The sequence below is a fragment of the Lacerta agilis genome, chromosome 16 (genome assembly GCF_009819535.1).
Source record: "Lacerta agilis isolate rLacAgi1 chromosome 16, rLacAgi1.pri, whole genome shotgun sequence".
Classification (NCBI taxonomy): domain Eukaryota; kingdom Metazoa; phylum Chordata; class Lepidosauria; order Squamata; family Lacertidae; genus Lacerta; species Lacerta agilis.
Window position 1 is genome coordinate 27,917,085 of NC_046327.1, and position 22,461 is coordinate 27,939,545.

The 22,461-nt window shown below is 43.4% G+C and overlaps 2 protein-coding genes across 5 annotated transcripts; one reads left to right on the forward strand and one right to left on the reverse strand.

The window, feature by feature from the left end:
• Nucleotides 1–437: 437 nt before the first annotated feature.
• Nucleotides 438–9,540, reverse strand: GTF2E1 (general transcription factor IIE subunit 1). 3 transcript variants are annotated; one of them, XM_033173053.1, is made up of 6 exons: nucleotides 9,452–9,538; nucleotides 8,660–8,826; nucleotides 7,266–7,720; nucleotides 6,691–6,892; nucleotides 4,279–4,520; nucleotides 438–2,066 (listed from the first exon to the last, which is right to left on the reverse strand). In XM_033173053.1, exons 3-6 carry the CDS (start codon nucleotides 7,711–7,713, stop codon nucleotides 1,636–1,638), a joined length of 1,323 nt encoding a protein of 440 aa, XP_033028944.1. In that variant the 5' UTR covers nucleotides 7,714–7,720; nucleotides 8,660–8,826; nucleotides 9,452–9,538; the 3' UTR covers nucleotides 438–1,635. The 3 variants fall into 3 exon arrangements, with proteins under 3 accessions (XP_033028944.1, XP_033028942.1, XP_033028943.1); XM_033173051.1 differs by having other exon boundaries at nucleotides 8,575–8,826; XM_033173052.1 differs by lacking the exon at nucleotides 8,660–8,826 and having other exon boundaries at nucleotides 9,452–9,540.
• A 217-nt stretch (nucleotides 9,541–9,757) lies between these two features.
• Nucleotides 9,758–21,117, forward strand: RABL3 (RAB, member of RAS oncogene family like 3). 2 transcript variants are annotated; one of them, XM_033173552.1, is made up of 8 exons: nucleotides 9,758–9,854; nucleotides 10,328–10,419; nucleotides 12,348–12,477; nucleotides 13,572–13,686; nucleotides 13,914–14,064; nucleotides 15,796–15,867; nucleotides 19,350–19,388; nucleotides 20,357–21,117. In XM_033173552.1, the coding sequence occupies exons 1-8, from the start codon at nucleotides 9,809–9,811 to the stop codon at nucleotides 20,420–20,422; spliced, it is 711 nt and encodes a 236-aa protein (XP_033029443.1). In that variant the 5' UTR covers nucleotides 9,758–9,808; the 3' UTR covers nucleotides 20,423–21,117. The 2 variants fall into 2 exon arrangements, with proteins under 2 accessions (XP_033029443.1, XP_033029444.1); XM_033173553.1 differs by lacking the exons at nucleotides 19,350–19,388; nucleotides 20,357–21,117 and having other exon boundaries at nucleotides 15,721–15,824.
• The last annotated feature ends 1,344 nt before the right edge of the window (nucleotides 21,118–22,461 follow it).

Consider the following 22,461-nt stretch of genomic DNA (forward strand, 5'->3'; position numbering starts at 1 on the left):
AAGCGAACTGCTCTAATTTGTTCATTAATCAATGAAAAACCAGTGGAACATGTTGTTTGTGCCTTTTTATTTTAAGATGGAATAAAAATTTAGACCATAGTTTAAAGATCATGTGTCTACTGTATTACCTATCAAAATTTCCGAAGATAAAATCTTAAGAGAAACTTCACAGACTAACAAAACATAGAGGTTCGGTATACAACGGCTTTAGATTTTAAGGGACCGATAACGTGTACCATTTCAGTAAATTAAAACAGCACGTGTGGCAGATACTAAAGTTTTAAAATACACAGTCCTTTTACCACTCTGCTCTATAATAATGCCAAATGAGAAAAACAATGATTTTTAAAAGCTGTAAATGTTTTTAAAACGTAAAACATTACAAGATCGGCTTTGCTTGTGTAGGCACTGCTGGATATATAAAATAGACTGCTCTGTGCTAAATACTGACACACAACAAAGTTCTGCATAATCATTCAAAATCGAGAAAACCTTTTGGGTTTGTGCCAAATTAAAACATCCCCACCCCTGAGTCTTAACTTAGGCAAAATCACTTTTTGGGGCAGAGTCCGAGAATGGAGAAGAGTTTTTTTTTCATTCAACGTGGACTATCCAGCATGGGGGGGAAATATGTTTTGACAGTTTTGGCCCATCTTTAGATTATGACATACAATGGGAAGTATAAGAGCACTTCTGGAAGTAGTGGCTGAACTGAAGGTAATTTACATTTTGAAGTCAAGTCCCCTCATTTGAAAATTATAGCACTGCAGGTAAACTGATTCCATGAAAAGACAGGAATCCACCCATGTTAGCAAATAAACAGAATCACTGACCTGGAAAATAAATTTCAAAAATGACAAGTTTTACAAGACTGTAAAATTCACCCTGCTTTTTGTGGCTGTGACAACTTCTTCCTAGTCAGCAATAACCAAAATGTCTACCTGTCTCCAGTGTGCCTCTCTCCAAGAAGCTATTTCAACCACTGTGGTGGCCTACTATCCATTGATTAACATGATTGTACATATGTTCTCTGCGGCTATAGATCTATTTTAGAAACGATAGGATCTATAAGAAAATGGTACATGGGGACAAAATATATATCCTGCTTGTCTGGGTGTAAGAAATAAAATATACCCATATATTAAGTATGCAGGGCATTAAGTAGTTACAAGCAGATCATATGCAATTCTGAAGCAACCATCTTTAGATATTATTTTCAGAGGAGATGCTATCACTGACTCAGAATCTAGGAAACTCAATACAATGCCTTCTACAACCCTCTTTCAGGACAGAAAAACAAGCAATCAAAAGGGCATTCCTATTTCCCAGATAAAAAGCAAACAATTATTAAGTACATGGAAATGAATGGATCTGGAAACTTTCAGTCTAAGCGTAGCTCTGCACACACATATGAGAGGAAGGGCATCCAGATTTCCCAGCAAGCTCTCACACTCTCATACTACATCTTTGGCTGGCCGCCTCTATCAGTCTGATTGCTCATGTGGCATTTTCTGTGTAAATCTAAAAAACAATTGAATTAACTAAGAATGTGTGGAATATAATTCAGTATTCTGCTCTGTTCCAGAATTTCCAGGTGACTATCATCTATAAATGCTGCACACAAGCAGAAGGGAGCTAATCAAACATGTCCTCAAACATCCGCTGGCCCATAGCTATGTACTGGTCTTTCTCCTCCAAAGTCATTTGGGCCACCAGCTCAGGTCGTTGGGTTACTTGACTATAATAAAATGGGCGTCCCGCCACCATGACAGTGGGGTCTTCCGTCACCACCTCAAACTCATCATCATCATCTTCCTCTGTCAGCCCATAGAGTGTTGTTGCAGCCGTGGCCACGTGGGGAGGGGAGTCCTCATCCGATTCGCTCGTCTCGCTCTCAGAGTCACTGGCGTTGGTGGCAGATAATGGGGCGATACCTCCCATGGCAGCTACAGAGGCAGAGGGGGTTTTCTTCTCGTGGATGAGCAGAGCCTGCATCACCTCCTCATTATTGTCTAGGGAAGCCTGACCCTCTTCCCCTTCCTGTAACATATCTGTGTCTTGACCACCTGCAAGAAAACAATGGAAGCAATTTTACACGCTACTGCTGTGATACTAAAGGTAAAAGGTAAAGGACCCCTGGACGATTAATTCCAGTCAAAGGCGACTAAGGGGTTGCAGTGCTCATCTTGCTTTCAGGCCGATGGAGCAGGCATTTGTCCACAGACAACTTTCCAGGTCATGTGGCCAGCATGACTAAACTGCTTCTGGTGCAATGGAACACCATGACGGAAACCAGAGCGCATGGAAACACCATTTACCTTCCCGCCACAGCGGTACCTATTCATCTACTTGCACTGGTGTGCTTTCAAACTGCTAGGTTGGCAGGAGCTGGGACAGAGCAATGTGAGCTCACCCTGTCGCAGGGATTCGAACCGCTGACCTGATCGGCAAGCCCAAGAAGCTCATTGGTTTAGACCACAGCACCACCTGCATCCATTCTGAGAACACACAAGGGTATAAAAAATAGCAAATGCAGTTCACCTTCCTCTCTCTGGAGCACTCCAAACTGCTTTCAGTGGCAACAAGTTGTTTAGTGGCACTGAAATTGCCTGAACCACTGCTGCATGTTCTGCTTCACAGTGGCATGCCACCAGAACACGCTGCCACTTTCTACGTGTTTCTCACTGCTGAAATCACCAGAAATCTAGCAGAACGTTGTTTAGGGCCACTCAAGGATATGAATGGAAGCGGGAGGCAAGAAACAGGTGTGCATGTCTGCTGTATGTATGGTGAATGTGCAGTCTCTGTGTGTGATAGGACGAGTGTGGTGGTACTCTTAACAGAAGCACAGGAGCTGTCCTAAAGCCTTCTGTAGGTCTCTTCCCCTCCCCTTCTAAGTTCCTGATATCAGAGACTTAAAGGGGAGTGTTGGGAGACTTGCAAAAGGCTTTGTGAGCCTCCTCCAGATACCCTGGGAGAGTAGAGCGCAAGGAATACTGACAGGTGGTTGGCCCTGCCCACCTGCGAATCATGTGACCCCAAAATACTGCCAAGTGATTGAAAGATGATCAGCCCCACCCACCTGTTCAATTTAGCCCATGGAGTCAAAATAGTTTCCACCTCTGGACAAAAGGGCCAATTGTTTAGATTACCAACATGACTTTAGCCCAGGGGTCGGCAAGGTTTACCGGCCATGGGCTGGATCACTCCCACAGAGATCGTCTGTGGGCTGGACTGGCACAGTGCGATGCCGGAAATCGCGCCTGCGCTTGTCTACTGCTCTGGAAATCACTTCTGTGCATGCCCAGACGCCGGAAATCGCACCTGCGCAGAAGCGATTTTCGGTGTCTGGACATGTGCAGACACGATTTCCGGCACCGCTCGGTGAGTCTCCGTGCCATGCTGTGCTGGTTTAGCGCAGCGCACGGGAGACTCATTGAGTGGGCAGCTCAGTTCAGGGGTGGCTCGTGGGCCGTTAAAATGGTCTTCGTGGGCCACATCCAGCCCATGGCCCGCATGTTGCCAACCCCTGCTTTAGCCAAAGGAGTTTAGAAAGCCTTTTACAGTTGTATCTTGGAAGTCGAATGGAATCCATTCCGGAAGTCCGTTCACCTTCCAAAACGTTCAAAAACCAAATCGCGCCTTCTGATTGCAGCCAATCAGAAGCCGCAGAAGCCCTGTTGGATATTTGGGTTCCCGAAGTGAGTGTTCCGGTGGGGGGGGGACTATATTTGGGGTGGGGGATGCAAGAGCACCACAAATCCCAGTGGCTGCTTACTTGTGCCTTGCGAGCGGCAGGGGCTGGCAGCAGCGGAGGGACAGTGAGCGGTGCACGAAAGGGCTCCGGAGAGGGGCTGCTTAAAAATGGCGGCTGCTCGAGCGCTGCTGCTGCTGGCACCAACAAAACCCAGCCCCCTTCCTCCTCTAGGCAGGGCGGGGAGAAGCCAGGAGGAGGGAGGGAGGTGGCGCCACTGTGAGGGAGAGGGCAAGAACGCATGCACGCACTGGCAATCCACGCGGCGATTCCCGGACCATCCGCACGCCAGATCCAGAAGGCAATTGGGCCTGATCCAGCCCGCGGACCTTAGTTTGCCTACCCATGATTTGATTGATAGGATTGATTGATAGATATGTATTGGTGAGAGTTTGTTCCCATCAAGAGCCTAGCTGCCGCATCTTGTACCAAGTGGAGCTTCCAACACACACATATAATGGGCGTTGCAGAAATCAAGTATTGAGGTTACCTATGCATAAATCACTGCCTTTTAGCTTTCTTACCTTCTTTCACTTCATCAGGATCATAAGCCCCTTGCACTGTGCTCTCACGCAGCCAGACTGGTCTCTCTCTAGGTGGCTTCCCTTCATTAGCTGGCTGGTGCAGATCCTCTTGGTCCTCCATGCTGATGATGACATTCTGGGTATACAAGTCCTCATAAGAGGGTCCCTTTGTAGACCAGGCTTCCCTGTGCTGTCCACTTGATAGACTGCTGTTTGCCAAAGCACTGGCAGCCCGCTCCTTGCTGTAGACAATAATAAAACACGTGTTTAAAAAAGGTAAAGGACCCCTGGACAGTTATGTCCAGTCAAAGGCGACTATGGGGTTGCGGTGCTCATCTCACTTTCAGGCCAAAGGAGTCAGTTTTGTCCACAGACAGCTTTCCAGGTCATGTAGCCAGCATGATTAAACCGCTTCTGGCCCAACGGGACACCATGACAGAAGCCAGAGTGCACAGAAACACCGTTTACCTTCCCGCCACAGTGGTACCTATTTATCTACTTGCACTGGTGTGCTTTGAAACTGCTAGGTTGGCAGGAGCTGGGACACCCCGTCGTGGGAATTCGAACCACTGACCTTCTGATTGGCAAGCCCAAGAGGCTCAGTGGTTTAGACCACAGTGCCAACTGCACCCCAGTCCATAAAACACAACACTGTGCTAACACAGGTATTTTCACTGATTTAAATAAATTGACCTGTTAAATCACACTTACAGCATTCTACATTTTCTACATTGTAGATCTACGAGGAAAAAATTGTGGCTGTTATTAGAAGGTGTGATTACGGTTGAAATTATTATTTTTTGCTTCTGCTCTGATTTGGATTGTTTGTTTCATAAGAGTTTTGCACTGTGATTTTGGTGTTTTACGCGATTGGTGGTTCACAGAACCTTGCTTTGCGGGGGGATTAATCAATGTAATCAAATAAATAGAATGATCCCATAAACCATGCAGATTTCTCAGCAGTGTCATTATCTCAGGAATTTATGGAAATTTCATCTGGGGGATATAAGTATCACTATATGTTTATTAATGTTGGATTATGAAGAGGAGCGCCACCAAATAAAGACACATAATGGAACTATTAGTGATAGGCAAATATTGTCTAAATAAAAGTCTGTTCTAAACACACACAGCAGGGAGAAGTGGAAGAGTTCTGAGGTGATGGAACAGCCGTTATCACTTCAAACTATAGGTGAAGGATTCCTGTAAGTTCCTATATGTTAAACTAATTTACCTCTGAGTATAAATTGGCACAGCCAAGGAACAGTCTGGGCTAGTACCTATCTTCTGATGTATTAGGGTTTTTCTTAAACCTAAAGGCAGTTTGGGGTTTTTTACATGTGCATGGGTGGGACATTAGGTCTGGTACAATCCATTTCCTCACCTCAGGCTTCTATCACCTAGTCTTGTGTCATGTGTAGGGATAAGGCCTAATTTAATATATCAGCAATGCAATCTGTAACAAGTGGACAGGATCATCTTCCAACAGGATTCTGAACTTTTAACTAAGAATTAGGCCATAATATATTTGCAGTTATTACATATAAATCAAATGGGCATAAGCTTGAGAAAAATTATAACATTAGAAGACAAATGGTTAGCATCTCTTCTTGGAACAAGTTATTGGATTATGGACATCTTTATATAAGCTGTATTGTTAAAGCAAGTGTTATGTTTTTGTTGTTCTTTTTTCCTGAAGAGTCTAGTTTCAAACACTTAGGGCAGGGAGACTAAGCTTCAGTTCAGGGGCATGATCCAGCCCCATCCCACCCCCAGCAATTTTTTCTCACTCCCCAAGGCCTCACCAACATAGGTGGTGGAAACAGAAATAAATAAACAAATAAGGTAGACAGAACTGGGCTGGGTGGAGTTTATCAGAGTAATGGGAATGGTAATTGTCCACTCCTTAGTCACCAGACTGGTGAACAGAAAGAAAGCAATCTGCTGATCTGCTGAGAACGGTGAGGGTTGTGTGCAATGTGTTGTGGGTGTGAGGAGGCCATACTTTCCCCTGGAGGGTTGGTGAAGGGTAAATGCTGCTCTCAAGCTAAAAAAAAAGGTTAGCCATCCTAACTTAAGGCCTTGCTTAAAAAATTAGCTTCCCATAGGAATTTGACTGTTGTGTTCTCACTGTAGGATCTTAAGCAATCCCAGTGTCACAACAAAGTGATTGTTAATACATATTGCTAAGCAACTAATCCTTACGTGCCACACTAGAGTGTTCTACTTCCTTCAGCGGTTTGTCTCCTTTCCCCTTAGCTGTAGACTAAATGTACCCTGATTCTTCACACAACAGGTTGTGCAAAGGAAGACTGGACCACATGAGCAGTCGTAACATATCCAACACCAAAATGATGTTTGAATATCAACACACCAGTACCAGGTGCAGAAGGTTCAGTACCCCAAGCCCACCTCTGTTTCAGTGCGAGAATCTCCATAGGCTCAGGTTCAAGTAATTCGTAGGCTAGGTTAACATCCTCAGTCTCACGGAGGAGTGCATAGATAGGTTCTATCTGTTCGTTAAACCGTGCCACAAGCGTTCGTGCATCCTTTTTGGGCATTGCCGATTCATCTTCCTCCACTTCAGTCTCACAAAAGGTGCAGCGAAAAATTCCTAAGAAGAGAAGCTGCTATGAAGTCAGAGAGATACGACTAAGCAGCATTTTAAGTAGAATAATTTATTATTAAAACCATTTCCCTCAGAAGACCAAAAGAAAAAAGCAAAATGATAATGGAATAATGCATTTAAGACTTAATTCCAGAAGGCTTTTTCATCTCCTTCAGCCAGACATAGGCAAGATGAAGCCTGTAAGACACTTCCATGCTTCCGAGCCACATATCCCCACTGCCAGGGTAATATCTGTTAACATGGATCAATCACAAGTTAAGTGGTTTGTTCCCAATTAGCTTCAACATGCTCTGGTAAAGCACCAAATAATTTGTCCAACCCAATTGGGTTGCTTATGAACTGAATGCTTGTAGCTTACCTGTCATGGGATCAAACAACTGGTTTGCCTCTAAATCTGTGAAGGTGCTAAAGCAAATAGGGCATCTGAAGGAGGCTCGGTTGGTGGAATCTCTTTCATCTGTCTCAATCCTCCTTCTCATGTGGTCTAGTTTATACTTCACAACATTGACCAGCAGGCGGTAATTGATAAAATAGAAGTTGTGCCGGGTGGTCTTGCCATCTGAGGCTGTCTCCACTCTCATCCTGCATTTGATGAACTTATCACCTTTCAGAGTGTTGAGAACAGCTCGGAGCTGCTTCCGATCAAACTTCAGCAATTCCAGCATGTCCTCCTCTTTCACACATGGATTCCGAATTAGAATGTCCAGGGCCAAAGAATGTTCAGTACCATAGAAGCCACGTACTACATACTTGGCAAGGCGCTTCAGAGCAGCTGGGACTTCCGTGAGAACATCTGGGTCTGTCATATCAAGTCTGCAAACAGAAGGAAATTATAAGAATGAGCTCCATGACCCAATAGTTTTGATTACCACAACTATGTGTTCCTCTTTCCGGTTAGCAACAGTATTGCCATTGCACCGGCTTTACCATAAAATGGTAGATACACACCACCAGTCATCACAGATGGGTTTTAAATGCATACCTAGAAATGGAATCTTAAAAACAATTACACTACCTTTAATGGGGCCAGTGTTTTTGAATTATGCTTCTTTGTGCTGGATGTTCAAGAATATTCCACCCAAAGATAAAGTTAGGTGCAATTTTGCCTTATCTGCAGAAATTTTTGATTTTAAGATGAAAAGGCAGAAATATCTGCAGGCTTACAATGTAACTCTGTAGTTGTCTTCTCAGCCTGAGTTCAATGGGACTTCCTCCTAGGTAAGCAGCCTTAATTTGGCTGTGATCAAATTCAAGTTGAAATTGCCTTTTAGTACAAAGTAGTGCCAGCAATGCCCAATTATCTAAATAAGCAACAGCCTATTATTTACATCTATTAAACCTTTTGCCAGACGCATCATTCAAGTTAATCTTGCTTGACTGGCTTTGTGGGCAGATGGAGTTATCTACATACATTCAAGGCTACATTACTCTATCACTTATTTCTAGTTTGGACTCGTTTTCTATTTCTCAACCCTTCCTTAACCACTCCTCCCATCCAGATATTTCAATCTTGTAGAAAAAGATTAATAACATCTAATATGAATCTCATCTGTCTCTCTGTATTTCCTGCCTCCATACTTGAGAACAAAGTTGATCTATTTTTTTTTTTACCCTAAGCTACATCTCCTCATTACCCAGCTAAATCAAGTATTTCCAGTCATACTCACCTCTTCTAGCTACACTGCCTTTCCTGCTTGTTATTCAATTCTCTCTGATCCTCTTCAATCTAGTTTTCATTAGAAGTGCTCTCACTATGGTATTCATGGATCTTCTCCTGGACAAATCATCATCATCTCTGCCCTTTTACCAAACTTCCAGGGGACTGTTGATCATACCACACTCCTCTGGCTTTCAAACCATCTTCTTCTGATTTTCTTTTGATAAATCTTCATCTTTTCCCCATTCCCCTCATATAGTGCCTAATAAAGTATAAAGTTCAACAAGTTTATACTTTGGCTTTATATTTTCTACGGACTTACTCATCAGTTGCAGGGTGGGGGGATCCCCATTTCTACTTGAACAGGCACAAAATTAGATACTGGAATTTGATATAATTCTATTATTTACTTCTACTGCATACTCTTCACGATTTCTCCACCTTTCATGTCTTCTCATTTGAGATTTTAAATTTCATGTGGAGAAACTAGAAAACCTCACAAAAATGGCAACTGTTTAGGGAAGTTTTTAATGTTTGAAGTTTTGTCGTGTTTCTGGTGTTCTGTTGAGAGCCGCCCAGGGTTGCTGTGCGGGGTCTGGATTAGAGATAGGAAGGCCTGGAAAAAACCGGGAAAATTGGGGGAAAATCCAGTCCCCCCCTGTTTTTCCCCGGAAAAATCCTGGCCCCCCCCCATTTTTCCTGGTTTTTTCCCCCAGGCCTTCCAATCTTTTGTTTGGATAGGGTACCAACATGTTCCCGCTGCTAAGGACAACCCGGAGGCTGAGGGGGCAGAATCGGTGTGTGGGACGTCATAAGCTTGCATCAGGGTGGGGAGGAAGGCTTGCGGGGATTCGGCCTCCCCCCCTCCGAGGGCCGCTTCGACTGACCTGCGAGGAGCCCCGGACAAGCAAGTCTCTTCACCGCCGCCAGGCCGCACCAAGTGTGCGAGCCAGGCCGTCGCCGCCGCAGCCGCGTCACTGCCGCGCGACGCCGGCGAAAGGTAAGGTAACGGTCAAGTCTTGCGGAGGGGCCCGCCCACTCCGTGACGCGAAGCTTCCCGCCTCGCCCCCTCCGAGAGCCAATGACGAACGCGAAAGCTGGGTGGGGCGAGCGGCGCAGCTGCCAGCCAATAGGGAGAAAGAGACGAACTGCGATGGGCTTTCCTACCTCTTGAGAGAGAAACTGACAGCGGAAGCGGGAGCTGCTATTGGCTGGCGGGCGCGTCACTATTCCGAGAAGGGAAGATGGCTGCTTTGGAAAGGGTGAAAGTGCTGGTGTTGGGTGATTCAGGTGAGCTGGGGGGGACGGGGACGAGGGCAGCTGAGGTCTAGCCTAGGCAGTCTGTCCAGCTGAGGTCTGGTTCATGCATGCAGGAATGAGAAAAGGGAATTAAAAGCAGCAGAGTTGGGCACATCACCTTCCTTTAGTCCTCACTAGAGATGGGAAGGCCTGGGGAAAAACCGAGGAAATGTGGAAATAAACCAGATTTTTTCCCATTTGGAAAAAACCTGGCTTTTCCTCCAATTTTTCCGGTTATTTTCCAGTCCTTCCCATCTCTAGTCCTCACCCTGCAGGTAAAAGGTATAAAAGGTAAAGGACATCTGGATACCCAGGGTTGGGGAAGGCTGCTCTAAGGGCTATCCTACTAGGAGTTTCAAAATCTGCTTGTTCCTCCTTAATTTAAACTACACAGAAAATTTACAAGAAAGGCAGTGATGTTTCACTTACTATGAAGGCTTAGTTTGCTGTTGCCTTTCTTGCAGGTGTGGGGAAGTCATCGCTTGTTCACCTGTTATGTCACAATCAGATGTTGGGAAACCCGTCTTGGACCGTAGGCTGCTCTGTTGATGTCCGAGTAGGTGGAACTATAAATTTCTATTTTTTGGTGGTAAAGGTAAATGTAAAGGTACCCCTGACCATTAGGTCCAGTCGCAGATGACTCTGCGGTTGCGGTGTTTATCTCACTCTATAGGCCAAGGGAGCCAGCGTTTGTCCACAGACAGCTTCCGGGTCATGTAGCCAGCATGACTAAGCTGCTTCTGGTGAACCAGAGCAGCGCACAGAAACGCCATTTACCTTCCCACCAGAGCATACCTATTTATCTACTTGCACTTTGATGTGCTTTCGAACTGCTAGGTGGGGAGGAGCAGGGACAGAGCAATGGGAGTTCACCCCGTCATGGGGATTCGAACCACCGACCTTCTGATCGGCAACCCTAGGCTCTGTGGTTTAGACCACAGCGCCACCCGCGTCCCATTGTTTGGTGGTACATATTTCACTTCAAAGATGAGGGAAGTTCTGAAGGCTTATTGGCAAAGTAAAAACATAATTGGGATGCAAAGGGAATTGTAAAACAATAGGCTATTGCAGTAGGGAGCAGGAAAGCTGAGTTCTGAAGCAGGCAAACATTAGTAGTTTGATCTATTTTCAATCAAGCCTCTGGTGTAGATAAAGCAATGCAGATTTATAAATAAGCCCACAAAAGTTATGGGCCCACCAATTTTTTTTCTAAACAGCTGAAAGGCTAGTAGACCATGGTTTTGTGTTGGCGACAGAGGAAATGAAGTCTCCCCTAATTGCCACCAGCTGCTAAGTGGACTGATGGAGGAGGAATGGAAAGAGTTGTCTCTTCTTTGCCAGCCTGGTCACATGTTTGCAAGGAATTCCTGGTCACCTATGGATACCAGCCAGGCAATTTGTTAAATAGAAGGCTGAGGTAATGGTACCCTGCTGAACTGGTGTGGCCTTGCAGCGGCTTTTGATACATCAAATCACCAAATTTTGGCAGACCACATGCTAGATCTTGCAGGAGATTGAAGAACAGCCCTGAGCAGTTCAACTTGCCTTTGACAGACTGCCCTGACTGTATTCAAAGAAGTAGTGTTCCTTCACATATTTTGTCTAATACAGTGGTTCCCAATTTGCTAAATACTGTGGGTCCCCTGTTTTTTAACAGCTAAGCCATAGACCCCCTACTTTTGAAAAGTTTGAGATCTCTGTGGTAGTTTTTATTAGGAGAATGGTGCCATGGACCATCTCAGTGGGGGGGGGGTTACAGGGACCACCAATTGGGAACCACTGGACCGTTAATTAAGACATCTGGATGACTAGGAATGGGATGAAATGTCACCCATATACTGATAACTTGCAGCTTTTTCAACTGATCCTATAGTAGTTCCTTTCTTATGTCCTCTAGAAATGTTAGAAGAAGCAACCATGGAAGCAAGCGCATGATCTATGGATCCAGTGCCTCCTTCCCCTCAAATGATTTTTTTTTTTTGTTTAGAAAAAGTCATGGGGGTGCCTATCAACAGCTATTTGACAGGAAAACTAAATGGAACTTACATCTGAAGCATCAGTTTGCATCTTAGTGCCAAATTCTGGAGCAAAAAGATGGAACAGCTGTCATCTTCATGCCCCCTGGTTCTTGAGCTTTTGGTAGCTAGCTGCTAGTGGAAGCTGAATGTCGGACCAAATAGATTTTGATCCAGCATGTCAGTTCTCATGCTCTTAAACCCCTCTCCAAAACCCACCTTTTCCATGAAGCCCCTTGGAGGAGCGGCAAAGTGCTATGCATGCTAATGGCCCTATATAAAGTAGTTGTTAGGATAATACGAAAATGAATCTTATATTTATTTTTATGGACGAAACCATTACAAAAGGCACAATAGATTGATTGATTGATTGATTGATTGAAACCAAACCATATGCCTTCAAGTAGAAATCTGTATTGCTGTATTGCCTTGTTCTACATACATGGCACTCTTGGTTTTTCATTTTCAGATTCATGACTACAAAGAAGGAACCCCAGAAGAGAAGACTTATTATATTGAATTATGGGATGTTGGTGGTTCAGTGGGCAGTGCCAGTAGTGTAAAAAGCACACGTGTTGTGTTCTACAACTCAGTTAATGGTAATGTATACATTAAGATTTGTTTCCTATTACTTTCATTCTATAAGAACACCTGTTAACTTGGTTCATGCAGAACCTATTCTAGAAGTACTGCAAGGGAGAGTTTCTGATATTAAAGCAGGGTTCCTTATTCGGCTGAATTTAGATATGAAAATGTTTTACTTTTGTAGATAACCATATACAGGTACATTCTGGCAAATCTGCTTAAAATTGCTTTCTGAAATCATTTTCTGGGTGTAAAGGTGTTCATGGTGCTTGTAATCCGGTTGACACAAGCTTGCAAACAGATTAAATTTATGGCAACCCTCTGCCTCAGTGCATACAAAACCACACATACTGAGAGACCGGGGTGCTTTTAGCACTAGGCCCTTTAGAGCTCTAGTCCTTTTATAATTTGTGTTCATGGAGTTGTATGGTTGGAAAGAACCAAATGTGCAACACCAACTCTGAAGGAGAAGAACACTTATAAGGGTATAATAAAAAAAAAATAAAAAAAAAAATTCCTTCCAGTAGCACCTTAGAGACCAACTAATTTTGTTCTTGGTATGAGCTTTCGTGTGCATGCACACTTCTTCAGATAAGGATATATTAAATAGTTAACATGTATTGTTTTCCCTGTTTAGGAACTAGAGTCCTCAACATGTGTAGCAATGTTCTAGTGAAACTATCTGGCTGGGGGTGGAAAGGGGTGGTATAAGATTTATTTTATCTGCATAAGTTGCAACATCTCTTAAATAAAATGACTTTCAAAATTCCTGCATTGATCAAAGGGAATTCTCAGAGGTAGTCCATAATGAATTAAGTGAGGGAAGGATGTATCCCCAGTTATATCTCCAATATAGGACAGGACTTGGAACAATAGAAAAGAGAATAATCAAGGATAGTAAATTGGAGACTCCCTTTGATTTCAAAAGCAAATTGCATAGGGTGCTGTACAGGTAACAAAAAGACCAAAACTACCTTGGGTATGTGAAACTAGTTGTGTGGTTCTTTCAACCTTGCCTTGTGTTCTCAACCTGCAATGTCTTTCGACATAATTTAGACGGTGTTTGGAAGAAGTCATTTTATTTATGAGTGGCCTTGTACTTATTTAGGCATAATTTTAGTACATGACTTAACCAACAAGAAGTCCTCCCAGAACCTGTATCGATGGTCTTTGGAAGCTCTCAACAGAGATGTTGGTCCATCAGGAGTGCTGGTGACAAATGGGTGAGTGTGCAGAGGACCTGACAATCATGGTAAATGTGATGGAGGGATGAGATAAGTTGAGAGTGTCTCTCCCCCTTTCCAAAATGTGTGTTGAGGAGCAGGCCCTTGCTCTTTATCTTTCTATTGTTTAACAGGACCAGTGGTCCTCTCCCAGTTAATGTTAGTGTCTTTAATGAGTAGTGGAAAATATTGTTTACTGACACACATATCCTCTTTTTGTTGTGTAGGGACTATGACCGTGAGCAGTTTGCCGATAACCAGATTCCGCTGCTTGTCATAGGAACCAAGCTGGACCAGATCCCAGAAGTGAAGCGCGGTGATGTCTTGACCAGAACTGCTTTCCTTGCTGAGGATTTCAGTGCAGAAGAAATTAATCTGGTTTGTATTTTTTACCTTATTTTTGTCAGTTTGGATTAAGATTTTTTAATATTAAAAAGGGCATGAATACCTTTCTCAAATCAGATTTTATTGTGTTTATGCAATCTGCAGATCAGTTATGCAAATTTTACAGAGTTAACCAGAATAGTATGCATGTTTATTTCTTTGACATCTGATGGGAGGGCGTTCCACAGGGCCACTACCAAGCAGGCCCTCTGCCCGGTTCCCTGTAACCTCACTTCTCTCAGGGAGGGAACCACCAGAAGACCCTCGGAGCTGGACCTCAGTGTCCTGGCTGAACGATCAAGGTGGAGACGCTCCTTCAGGTATACTGGGCCGAAGCCATTTAGGGCTTTAAAGGGCAGCACCAACACTGGGAGCCAGTGTGGTGTAGTGGTTAAGAGTGGTAGACTCGTAATCTGGGGAACCGGGTTCGTGTCTCCACTCCTCCACATGCAGCTGCTGGGTGACCTTGGGCTAGTCACATTTCTTTGAAGTCTCTCAGCCCCACTCACCTCACAGAGTGTTTGTTGTGGGGGAGGAAGGGAAAGGAGAATGTTAGCCGCTTTGAGACTCCTTCGGGCAGTGAAAAGCGGGATATCAAATCCAAACTCTTCTTCTTCTCTTCTTCTTTGAATTGTGCTCAGAAACGTACTGGAAGCCAATGTAGGTCTTTCAGGACTGGTGTTATATGGTCTCGGCAGCCACTCCCAGTCACCAGTCTAGCTGCCGCATTCTAGATTAACTGTAATTTCCGGGTCACCTTCAAAGGTTGTTGTTGTTCAGTTGTTCAGTCGTGTCCGACTCTTCGTGACCCCATGGACCAGAGTACGCCAGCCACGCCTATCTTTCACTCCCTCCCGCAGTTTGGCCAAACTCATGCTAGTCGCTTCAAGAACACTGTCCAACCATCTCATCTTCTACAAAGGTAGCGCCACGTAAAGCACATTGCAGTAGTTTAAGCGGGAGATAACCAGAGCATGCACCACTCTGGCGAGACAGTTCCCGGGCAGGTAGGTTCTCAGCCTGCGTACCAAATGGAGCTGCTAGACAGCTGCCCTGGACACAGAATTGACCTGCGCCTCCATGGACAGCTGTGTGTCCAAAATGACTCCCAGGCTGCACACCTGGTCCTTCAGGAGCACAGTTACCTCATTCAGGATATAGATGTTCAAGGACATGAACTTGTGGAGAAAAAATGTTACCTGTTCTTTTCATTAATTTTGTGAGTGAGTGGCAAGGCAGGCTTCATTTGGTCAGTGGAAAGTGAGCATCATTCTTCAGGTGGTCAAGGACGTTTCTGTTATATTCTCAGTGGCTAATAGAAATAATTGTTGGATACCAAGCTTGGGCATGACTGGTTTATTCCTGTCTTTCTACATGAAATTGATTGTCCACATAGAAAAATTTCCATGTGTGAACTGACTCTTAATACACAGCTATTGCTTCGGTTTGAGCCCTAGGGCTGGCGATATTTGGTTTTCAACATCATGATATATCACCAGCTAAACATTGTGATATACCGATATATCATGATGTCTGAAATAAGGATGGAGCTATGTAGAGGCATTGGCTGGCTTCACGGTTTTCCTCACATTGTGATGTTTTGGACAATATATCGCCCAGCCCTATTGAGCACAGGATTGTGTTTTGCAGTTCAGAACTTATGTGCTTGTTAAGGATTGTGGTTTCATTGACTCTCAAGAGAAAGTTACCTGTTGATGTTTTCAGGACTGCACCAACCCTCGCTACCTGGCTGCAGGCTCCTCCAACGCTGTGAAGCTTAGTAGATTCTTTGACAAGGTGAGTCTTTCATTTAGGTACTGCATATCTATTGCTTTTTCATTTTTGCAGCCTAGAAATTGAAGAGCATTAGCCTTGAGTAACTTGATGTGAATTGCATTAGCCTTGAGTAACTTGATGTGAATTGCATAGGCCACTGAATTTCCTTTACAGCTGCTTGAACAGTAATAGTGTTGAACAGTAACTGAGCAGGCCAGGCTGAGACAACCTGTTGAGGACCTAAAAATTCGTGGTCAGGGAGAGGTGAATTCTGTGAGAGCAGTTCAGGCATACTGGACAAGTGATAAATAGGCAGGTTAACAAGACTGGAGATGAAGAGTTCAGGTAGCGCCAGGAAATAATGCAGGATAAGAGAACAGCAGAAAGCAAAAGAAGGCTGCAGGCAAGAAGTCACCCATTTCTGATTCAGCCTATTTCTGGGTTTTAAATTAAGGCTCTGAGATTTTTCTGCCTGTCTGACTATGCAACAGCTATATACAGAAGGCAATGAGGTGTCATTGAAATTCTACTCAATATTGATCCAGAGCAGATTCCAATGTATAGTTAGCAGAGTAAAAATTTACAACACATTGCAGGATTCCCAAAGAAGCATTTCATTCAGCTGAGCTTTACTGCTACTGAAGGCAAATGAGCATAATGGTCACAAATCCAGTACATTCAGGATTAGCACTGTCCATAAGAAATCCAGTTGCAGCACATTTCATTTAAACTTACAACAACTTATAATAAGTCTAAACCTTAACACTATATACGGAATACCACACCAGAATGAAAAGGGAGAGAGAGAGAGAGAGAGAGAGAGAATATGACCCAGGCTCCTTCTGGCCTCACTATTACAGTCAGCATGACCTTGACAGAAGAGATAAGAGAACTAGTTTAGCTTTCAATTCAATCTTTATTAGTTTATAAACAATACAAACAATTAAAACATAACTTGAAAAAGAAAAAAATACAACATCAAGACACAAAAATATTACAAGCAGACTACTTTCTCCACCAACTTCCGACATCCTCAGCGTGGGTCCTTTGTTTCCTTATTAATTGCATCTATTTTTCAATAAACTTAACCTATATTAAATGTTGTTTGTGTTCTTTTTGCCTTATGTTATTGCAATAGCTAATCAAAACGTACTAAAGCTTTGATGTGGGGACAATGTTCTTTTAATCTATAAATGTCCCATTCAACGATAAACTTTTGGGTCGACCGATCCCCGATCTTCTCTGTCATATTCGCTAATTCCATATACTCAAATAATTTAACCTGCCACTCCTCTTTTGGTGGTATTTTCTCTCCTTTCCACCCTTTGGTTATCAGCATTCTCGCTGCAGTTGTTGCATACATCTTGGAATGTCTGATGCCATAATGCCTAAGAGGAAGGCTTCAGGTTTTTTGAACACTTTTTAAAATTCATTGTATATAACTTCCCAAAAGCTCGATAAGAGAAGTGGTTTAAACCAGCTGTACTCAGCTTCTCAGGAGGAATAACCCAAACATCATGAAGTTTCTTTCACACAGAGAAGCTTCCAGAACTCTCTTGAATTAAGTAGAATAGGAAAGATCTCTACACATCAGATCAATACTTTCTGCACTAAGAAAGGCAAAGCACATTCGGTGCTTTCCCCGTACTATTCTGGCAGCATCATGCTCCTTCCGTTGTCTTTTATCTTCTGCTATGTAGTCTGCAGTATTAAGTACTACAGCCACACCACGATTGTCAGCAGGCTTAATGTCTTCTCATCTGGAGGTTCCTTAGTGCTGCCATTTCTTCACGTGAAAGGTTGTCATAAGAAGCTGGTTTGCAAATTTTGCTGACTGATAAAGAGAATGGTTTCTAGGGCTGAATTTCTGTTAATATTAGGATTGAACCAGCCTTGCTTGCCTTCAGCAAACGAAGGCCCTCTGAGTCTCTGCCCTCAAAGCTCCATAACTGCACAATTCCTGGGTGTGCTGGTGTCCTCCCAGGATGCGAACAGCTCCTTGAAGTTGGCGTGATGTCCCTTTACTTGCCATGGAGAGGGCCAGCCTGTCTGTCAGAACAGCACCTCTCTTTTCTTGACAAAAGACGAGCTTGTCAAAGCCTTTATAACACACTGGGCAATAGATATAGGACGCAATATAGACTTTAACCTATGGGGAAAACTCTGGAAAAGCGATTTGAAGTTTACAGTGTGTTATTCTTTGAAGGAGAACTTCTTGAAAATGATTTACAGATGGTATTTAACTCTGAGTAGGCTTGCTCAGATGTACAAGACTGAATCAGATAAGAGGTGGAGGGAACATTCTTTCACATGTGGTGGACTTGTAAAAGGGTAAAAGAGTATTGAGAAATAATCCATAATGAATTGTGGGGGAAATGTTTAAAAGTACTTTTCCAAAAAAACAAACAACCAGAGTCCTTTTTGTGGGGGATAATTCAGACAGAAATTCCCAGGAGTAAAAAAAAAAAATGTTATTTATGTATGCCACTACTGTGGCCCATGTTTCATTATCCCAAAAATGGAAAATGAGCAAGGTCCCAACCAAAGAAGAATGGCAACTTAAGATGATGGAATATGCACAGCTTGCAGACTTAACATATAGAATAAGAGAACAACATATGTTTAGAGAAGATTGGGAGATGTTTATTGAATATATGGGGGGGAATTGTGTACACGTGAAAATGCTGGCAGCCTTAAGATGAATTCAACAGTGTAAATACCGGTAAGTTTGATGTATGCAATAATGGAATACTGAAAGGTTTAGTTTTTGTAAAATATGCAGGGATATGAAAAATGAACTATGGAAAGAGAGGAAGGGAAGTCATTGGTATTTTAAGGATGTTAAAATGAGTATTTTAAATTGTAAAACATAAAATTTAATAAAAATTATATTAAAAAAGAACAGTGCCTCTCACTTCAGGTGGATATGTTGGCTGGATGGCAATGGTGTTGCCAGAGGAAGCAGGAGCCAGCAGATGGTGGAGGAAGTCCAACTATCCATTCCCCCCATGGAAGCTAACTCTCCCCAACCACTGCAGGAATGCAGGAGTCCTTGAGACTTGTTTCTCCTCTCGGCACAAGCCTCTTGAGGCAGTGTGCTGGCTTACAATGTCGAAGCTGCAAAGTTAATGCCGATACCCTGACTTCAACATCAAACTGGCCTTTTCTCTAAAGTTCTCCCCAGAATGCCCCAGAAAAAATCCAGGGCAATCTTTTGGAGGGAGAAAAATACCTTCTCATCGAGAAGCCCTTCTACTGCCTGTGTTTAAAAGTCTTTCTTTTTTTAAAAAAAAAAAAGTGCCATGCTGCTTCAGCCTTTGCCTTAATTCCTTAATTGTAACCAGCTTCAGGCTGCAATGTTGTGTGAATTTCATTGTGCTCAGCCAGGCTGGGCAATGGGACCATATGGAAACATCCTTATTTAAACCACTTGGACTGCCACAAAATCTGTTGTATAAACCAGTGCACGACACTCACTCTTCCCTTTTTAATTTTTGTTTCAGGTCATAGAGAAGAGGTACTACTTACGAGATGGTAACCAGGTATGTGTGCTCTCTCCTTAACAGTTAACATTTTGGAAGCTTTGGCAAAGGGGGAAAAAATAGGAAGAGATGTCAAAAGGACAAGCACTGATGTAATCCAAGTCATTGCAAAACTCACCAATGAGATAAAGCCTCTGCTTTGCTTAATTTTTAATCTCCTCAGCAAAGAGCTGGGAAGGAAAGCAAGTAGGTATGTCCCAAAAATCTACAGAAGGTAATGTCTGGTTATGGTAGTTGCAGTCGAAATTATTCAACCCCCCCATTGCAAATCAGGGTTATTATCAAAATTTACAGATTTTCAGCTGTTTGCAGCGAGCACGTCAAACAAAAGCAATTGAAATAGCTCAACACAATGGATTCTTCATATGGTTCCCCCAAATTCAGCTGAAATTGCAAAAGGCAGTATTCTTTTTGTTTCTAAGAATTACTGGGCAATGCCAGGTACTTTAGCTAGTATTGTGTAAACCAGAGATTTTCAACCTTTTTGAGTCCACAGCTCCTTTGACCAACTACATTCTTTCTGCGGCACCCCTGTGAGGCTCAGGAGCCCAGTTATGTCACCCCTTGCCTGCAGCACCAGCAACCCCTCACCCCTTTTTGAGCACCCTCCTTTATGGAGTGTTCCCTCAACCTCCTCTCCCCTCTACTTGGGAGTCCTCCGGGCAGCCGCTGCTACTGCCTCATGTCTCTGGATTCCCCCCATCCCCCCCCCAAGAGAGCGTCTCCCAGAGGCACCATTCGCCTGTGGAGTTTATAGCCAGGGCTGCTGCAACAAACAGCCTTGCAAGGCTTTGAGAGGCAGAGATGCAAGAGGGGCATCAGAAGAGGGAGGGAAGGAAAGAGGGGCAGAGGCCATTGTTGCCTACAGCACCCCTGACCATCATTCAAGGCACCCCAGGGTGCCACTGCACACTGGTTGAAAAGCACTGGTATAAACCAGTTCTAATGTAAAGATTTTTGTCTGACAGATTCCTAGCTTCCCAGAGAGAAAAAGATTTGGAGGCGGCTTTGTAAAGAATCTTCACTATGACTGACCGTCACTTGCCAACTAGAGACTGTGGAAAAAGAACGCTTTTACTGCAACATTCCTTTTACTGCAGCAGATACCTTTTGCTAACAAAATCAAGTTCTGGAGCACATAAATCGCCAAGACTGCTCCACTGCAAGTGTTTCTGAGCATGCACAGAAGGATCTCTTTCCAGACCTCTGGAAAGAACCCGAGATCTTTTGGACATAGTGCAATGATTTGACTGGATAGGCAGCATCACCGTGGGATATGCTGCCCCATAAAATGGGGTTGTATCCTCCAAGTGATACTCAGAGTAGGCCCACTGAAGTCAAGTGAACAAGTTACCGGTAAGTTTATTTATTTCCGCGGGTCTCCTCTGAGTATGACTTGGTTGAATGCAAACCCCATATTTTTTTCTGTGTTCTGAAAGTTTTATGAACCTGTGCTTCCACCCCTAGCAGAATGGTTGTGCCGAGGTGGACTCTAAAAAATAATTTAAGGATCAAAGATTCATAAGCAACGAAAACATCAGCATTCCAGCTTACTGAACAATACTCCTGCTGATGCTGTGGCGTTGATTTCATCCTGTTGCTAAGGGACTCCCTACCCAAAATATCTATGAGCTGTAAAGAGTTATGTAAAAAATAAGCGAGGGAAACGGGAAGAGATTTGGAAAGCCTACATTGACAATAAATGATGTTGCTAAGCACAATTAAAAAATAAAAATAAAAACCTGGTGGATATTTAATTGAGTTTTTGCATTTAAGCAAAGAACAATAGATACTTTTATGTACTGGACTCGAATACTTAGAGCAGGTGTCTGGGAAGCTTGAGAAATGAGTTAATAATCAGAATGCCCTATTAAATCCAGTCACTGTCCATCAGAAACACTTTTCAGCCATGGCATGCATTGTGTATCTTTTGCACTGGGAAGTATCCTTGGGTAAACACTCCCCCTGGGAGCTGCATGCAGCAAAACTGGGTAGAATTTAACTCATGCTCAGCATGTATTCACAGGGAGCAGAGGTGAAAGTACCCCTTTTGCAAGGATCTGCTTTTTCTAAATACCAGTAATTCTTTTCCCTTTTACTGTGGGAGGCACGACTTCTTTGTTGTGTAGTAATGTAGGTGGAAAAACCCACGGTCAGCAAAGCACACAGACTCCATTTTTTCCTGCAGCACTGCACCATGGAGAAGTCCCTATCGGAGCCCATGTCTACATAAAACAGGTTTTTCCCTCCCCACAGCAGGACTTCCTCATCATGCAGGGATGCAGGAGGGGAAAGTCTGCTTGTTTTTGCAGCACACACCTTCCAAGAAACAGGCATGCAGCGAAGGATAGCAGACCTGTTTTCCCCCCTCCTGCCGCTTCCTTTGGCTTTGTGCATCTGTTCACAAGAGGGAACGGGCAAGCTTGATCAAACTGAGCAGGATTTAACCCGTCATCTGTTACTGATTACGAACAGTAATACCAATCAGTTCCTCTTTTAATTCAGAAACACGGTCACATTGGATGCTCCTGGGTTCAGATTATGCTCATGCACTTTTATGATTCAGAATTGTGCTCCTCTGGCTGGATATTGGGCGTTGGATTAAGGAAACTGTCCCATATAAAATATAATTTCATCAGCTGTAGAAACAAATGCCTCACAAGAGTTTTATTGTGTGTCTTATGTATTTGGTATTTTCATAATTTTTTTTTTTAAGGACTGGAACATGTTTTGCTGTGTTGACACAACATTGCTCTTTCAGCCCAAATTTGAGGAAAGCGTTTCTCCCTAGATCTTGGGGTCTCAGACTTTTTTTCCTCTGAGCCACACTTTCAGAATAAAACTGCTTGCACCACACCAAGTTTTTAAATTAAGAAATACACTGGAAAACAAAAAGAAACAGCCCCTAGCAGTGCTTGATTTATAATGTAGAACACAACTACAGGTACCTTATAATATCATCATGGGACAATTGGGACATCCAGAAAGTAAAAAACAATGCAGCTGCAAAAGAACACGAATCATTCCCAAAATATTAACTAGCCTCTGGGCAGAGGGATCACATCTGGCCCAA

What these genes read in the sequence shown, in the direction of transcription:
- GTF2E1 (XM_033173052.1), bottom strand. Translation starts at nt 7,713, where the DNA reads ATGACAGACCCAGATGTTCTCACGGAAGTCCCAGCTGCTCTGAAGCGC. An exon ending in ATTCTCGCACTGAAACAGAG is followed by an intron (nt 4,521 to 6,690) that starts GTGGGCTTGGGG and finishes TATTGTCTACAG; the next exon opens with CAAGGAGCGGGCTGCCAGTG. An exon ending in TCCTGATGAAGTGAAAGAAG is followed by an intron (nt 2,067 to 4,278) that starts GTAAGAAAGCTA and finishes GTTTTCTTGCAG; the next exon opens with GTGGTCAAGACACAGATATG.
- RABL3 (XM_033173552.1), top strand. Translation starts at nt 9,809, where the DNA reads ATGGCTGCTTTGGAAAGGGTGAAAGTGCTGGTGTTGGGTGATTCAG. An exon ending in GCTGGTGTTGGGTGATTCAG is followed by an intron (nt 9,855 to 10,327) that starts GTGAGCTGGGGG and finishes CCTTTCTTGCAG; the next exon opens with GTGTGGGGAAGTCATCGCTT. An exon ending in TTAGTAGATTCTTTGACAAG is followed by an intron (nt 15,868 to 19,349) that starts GTGAGTCTTTCA and finishes TTTTTGTTTCAG; the next exon opens with GTCATAGAGAAGAGGTACTA.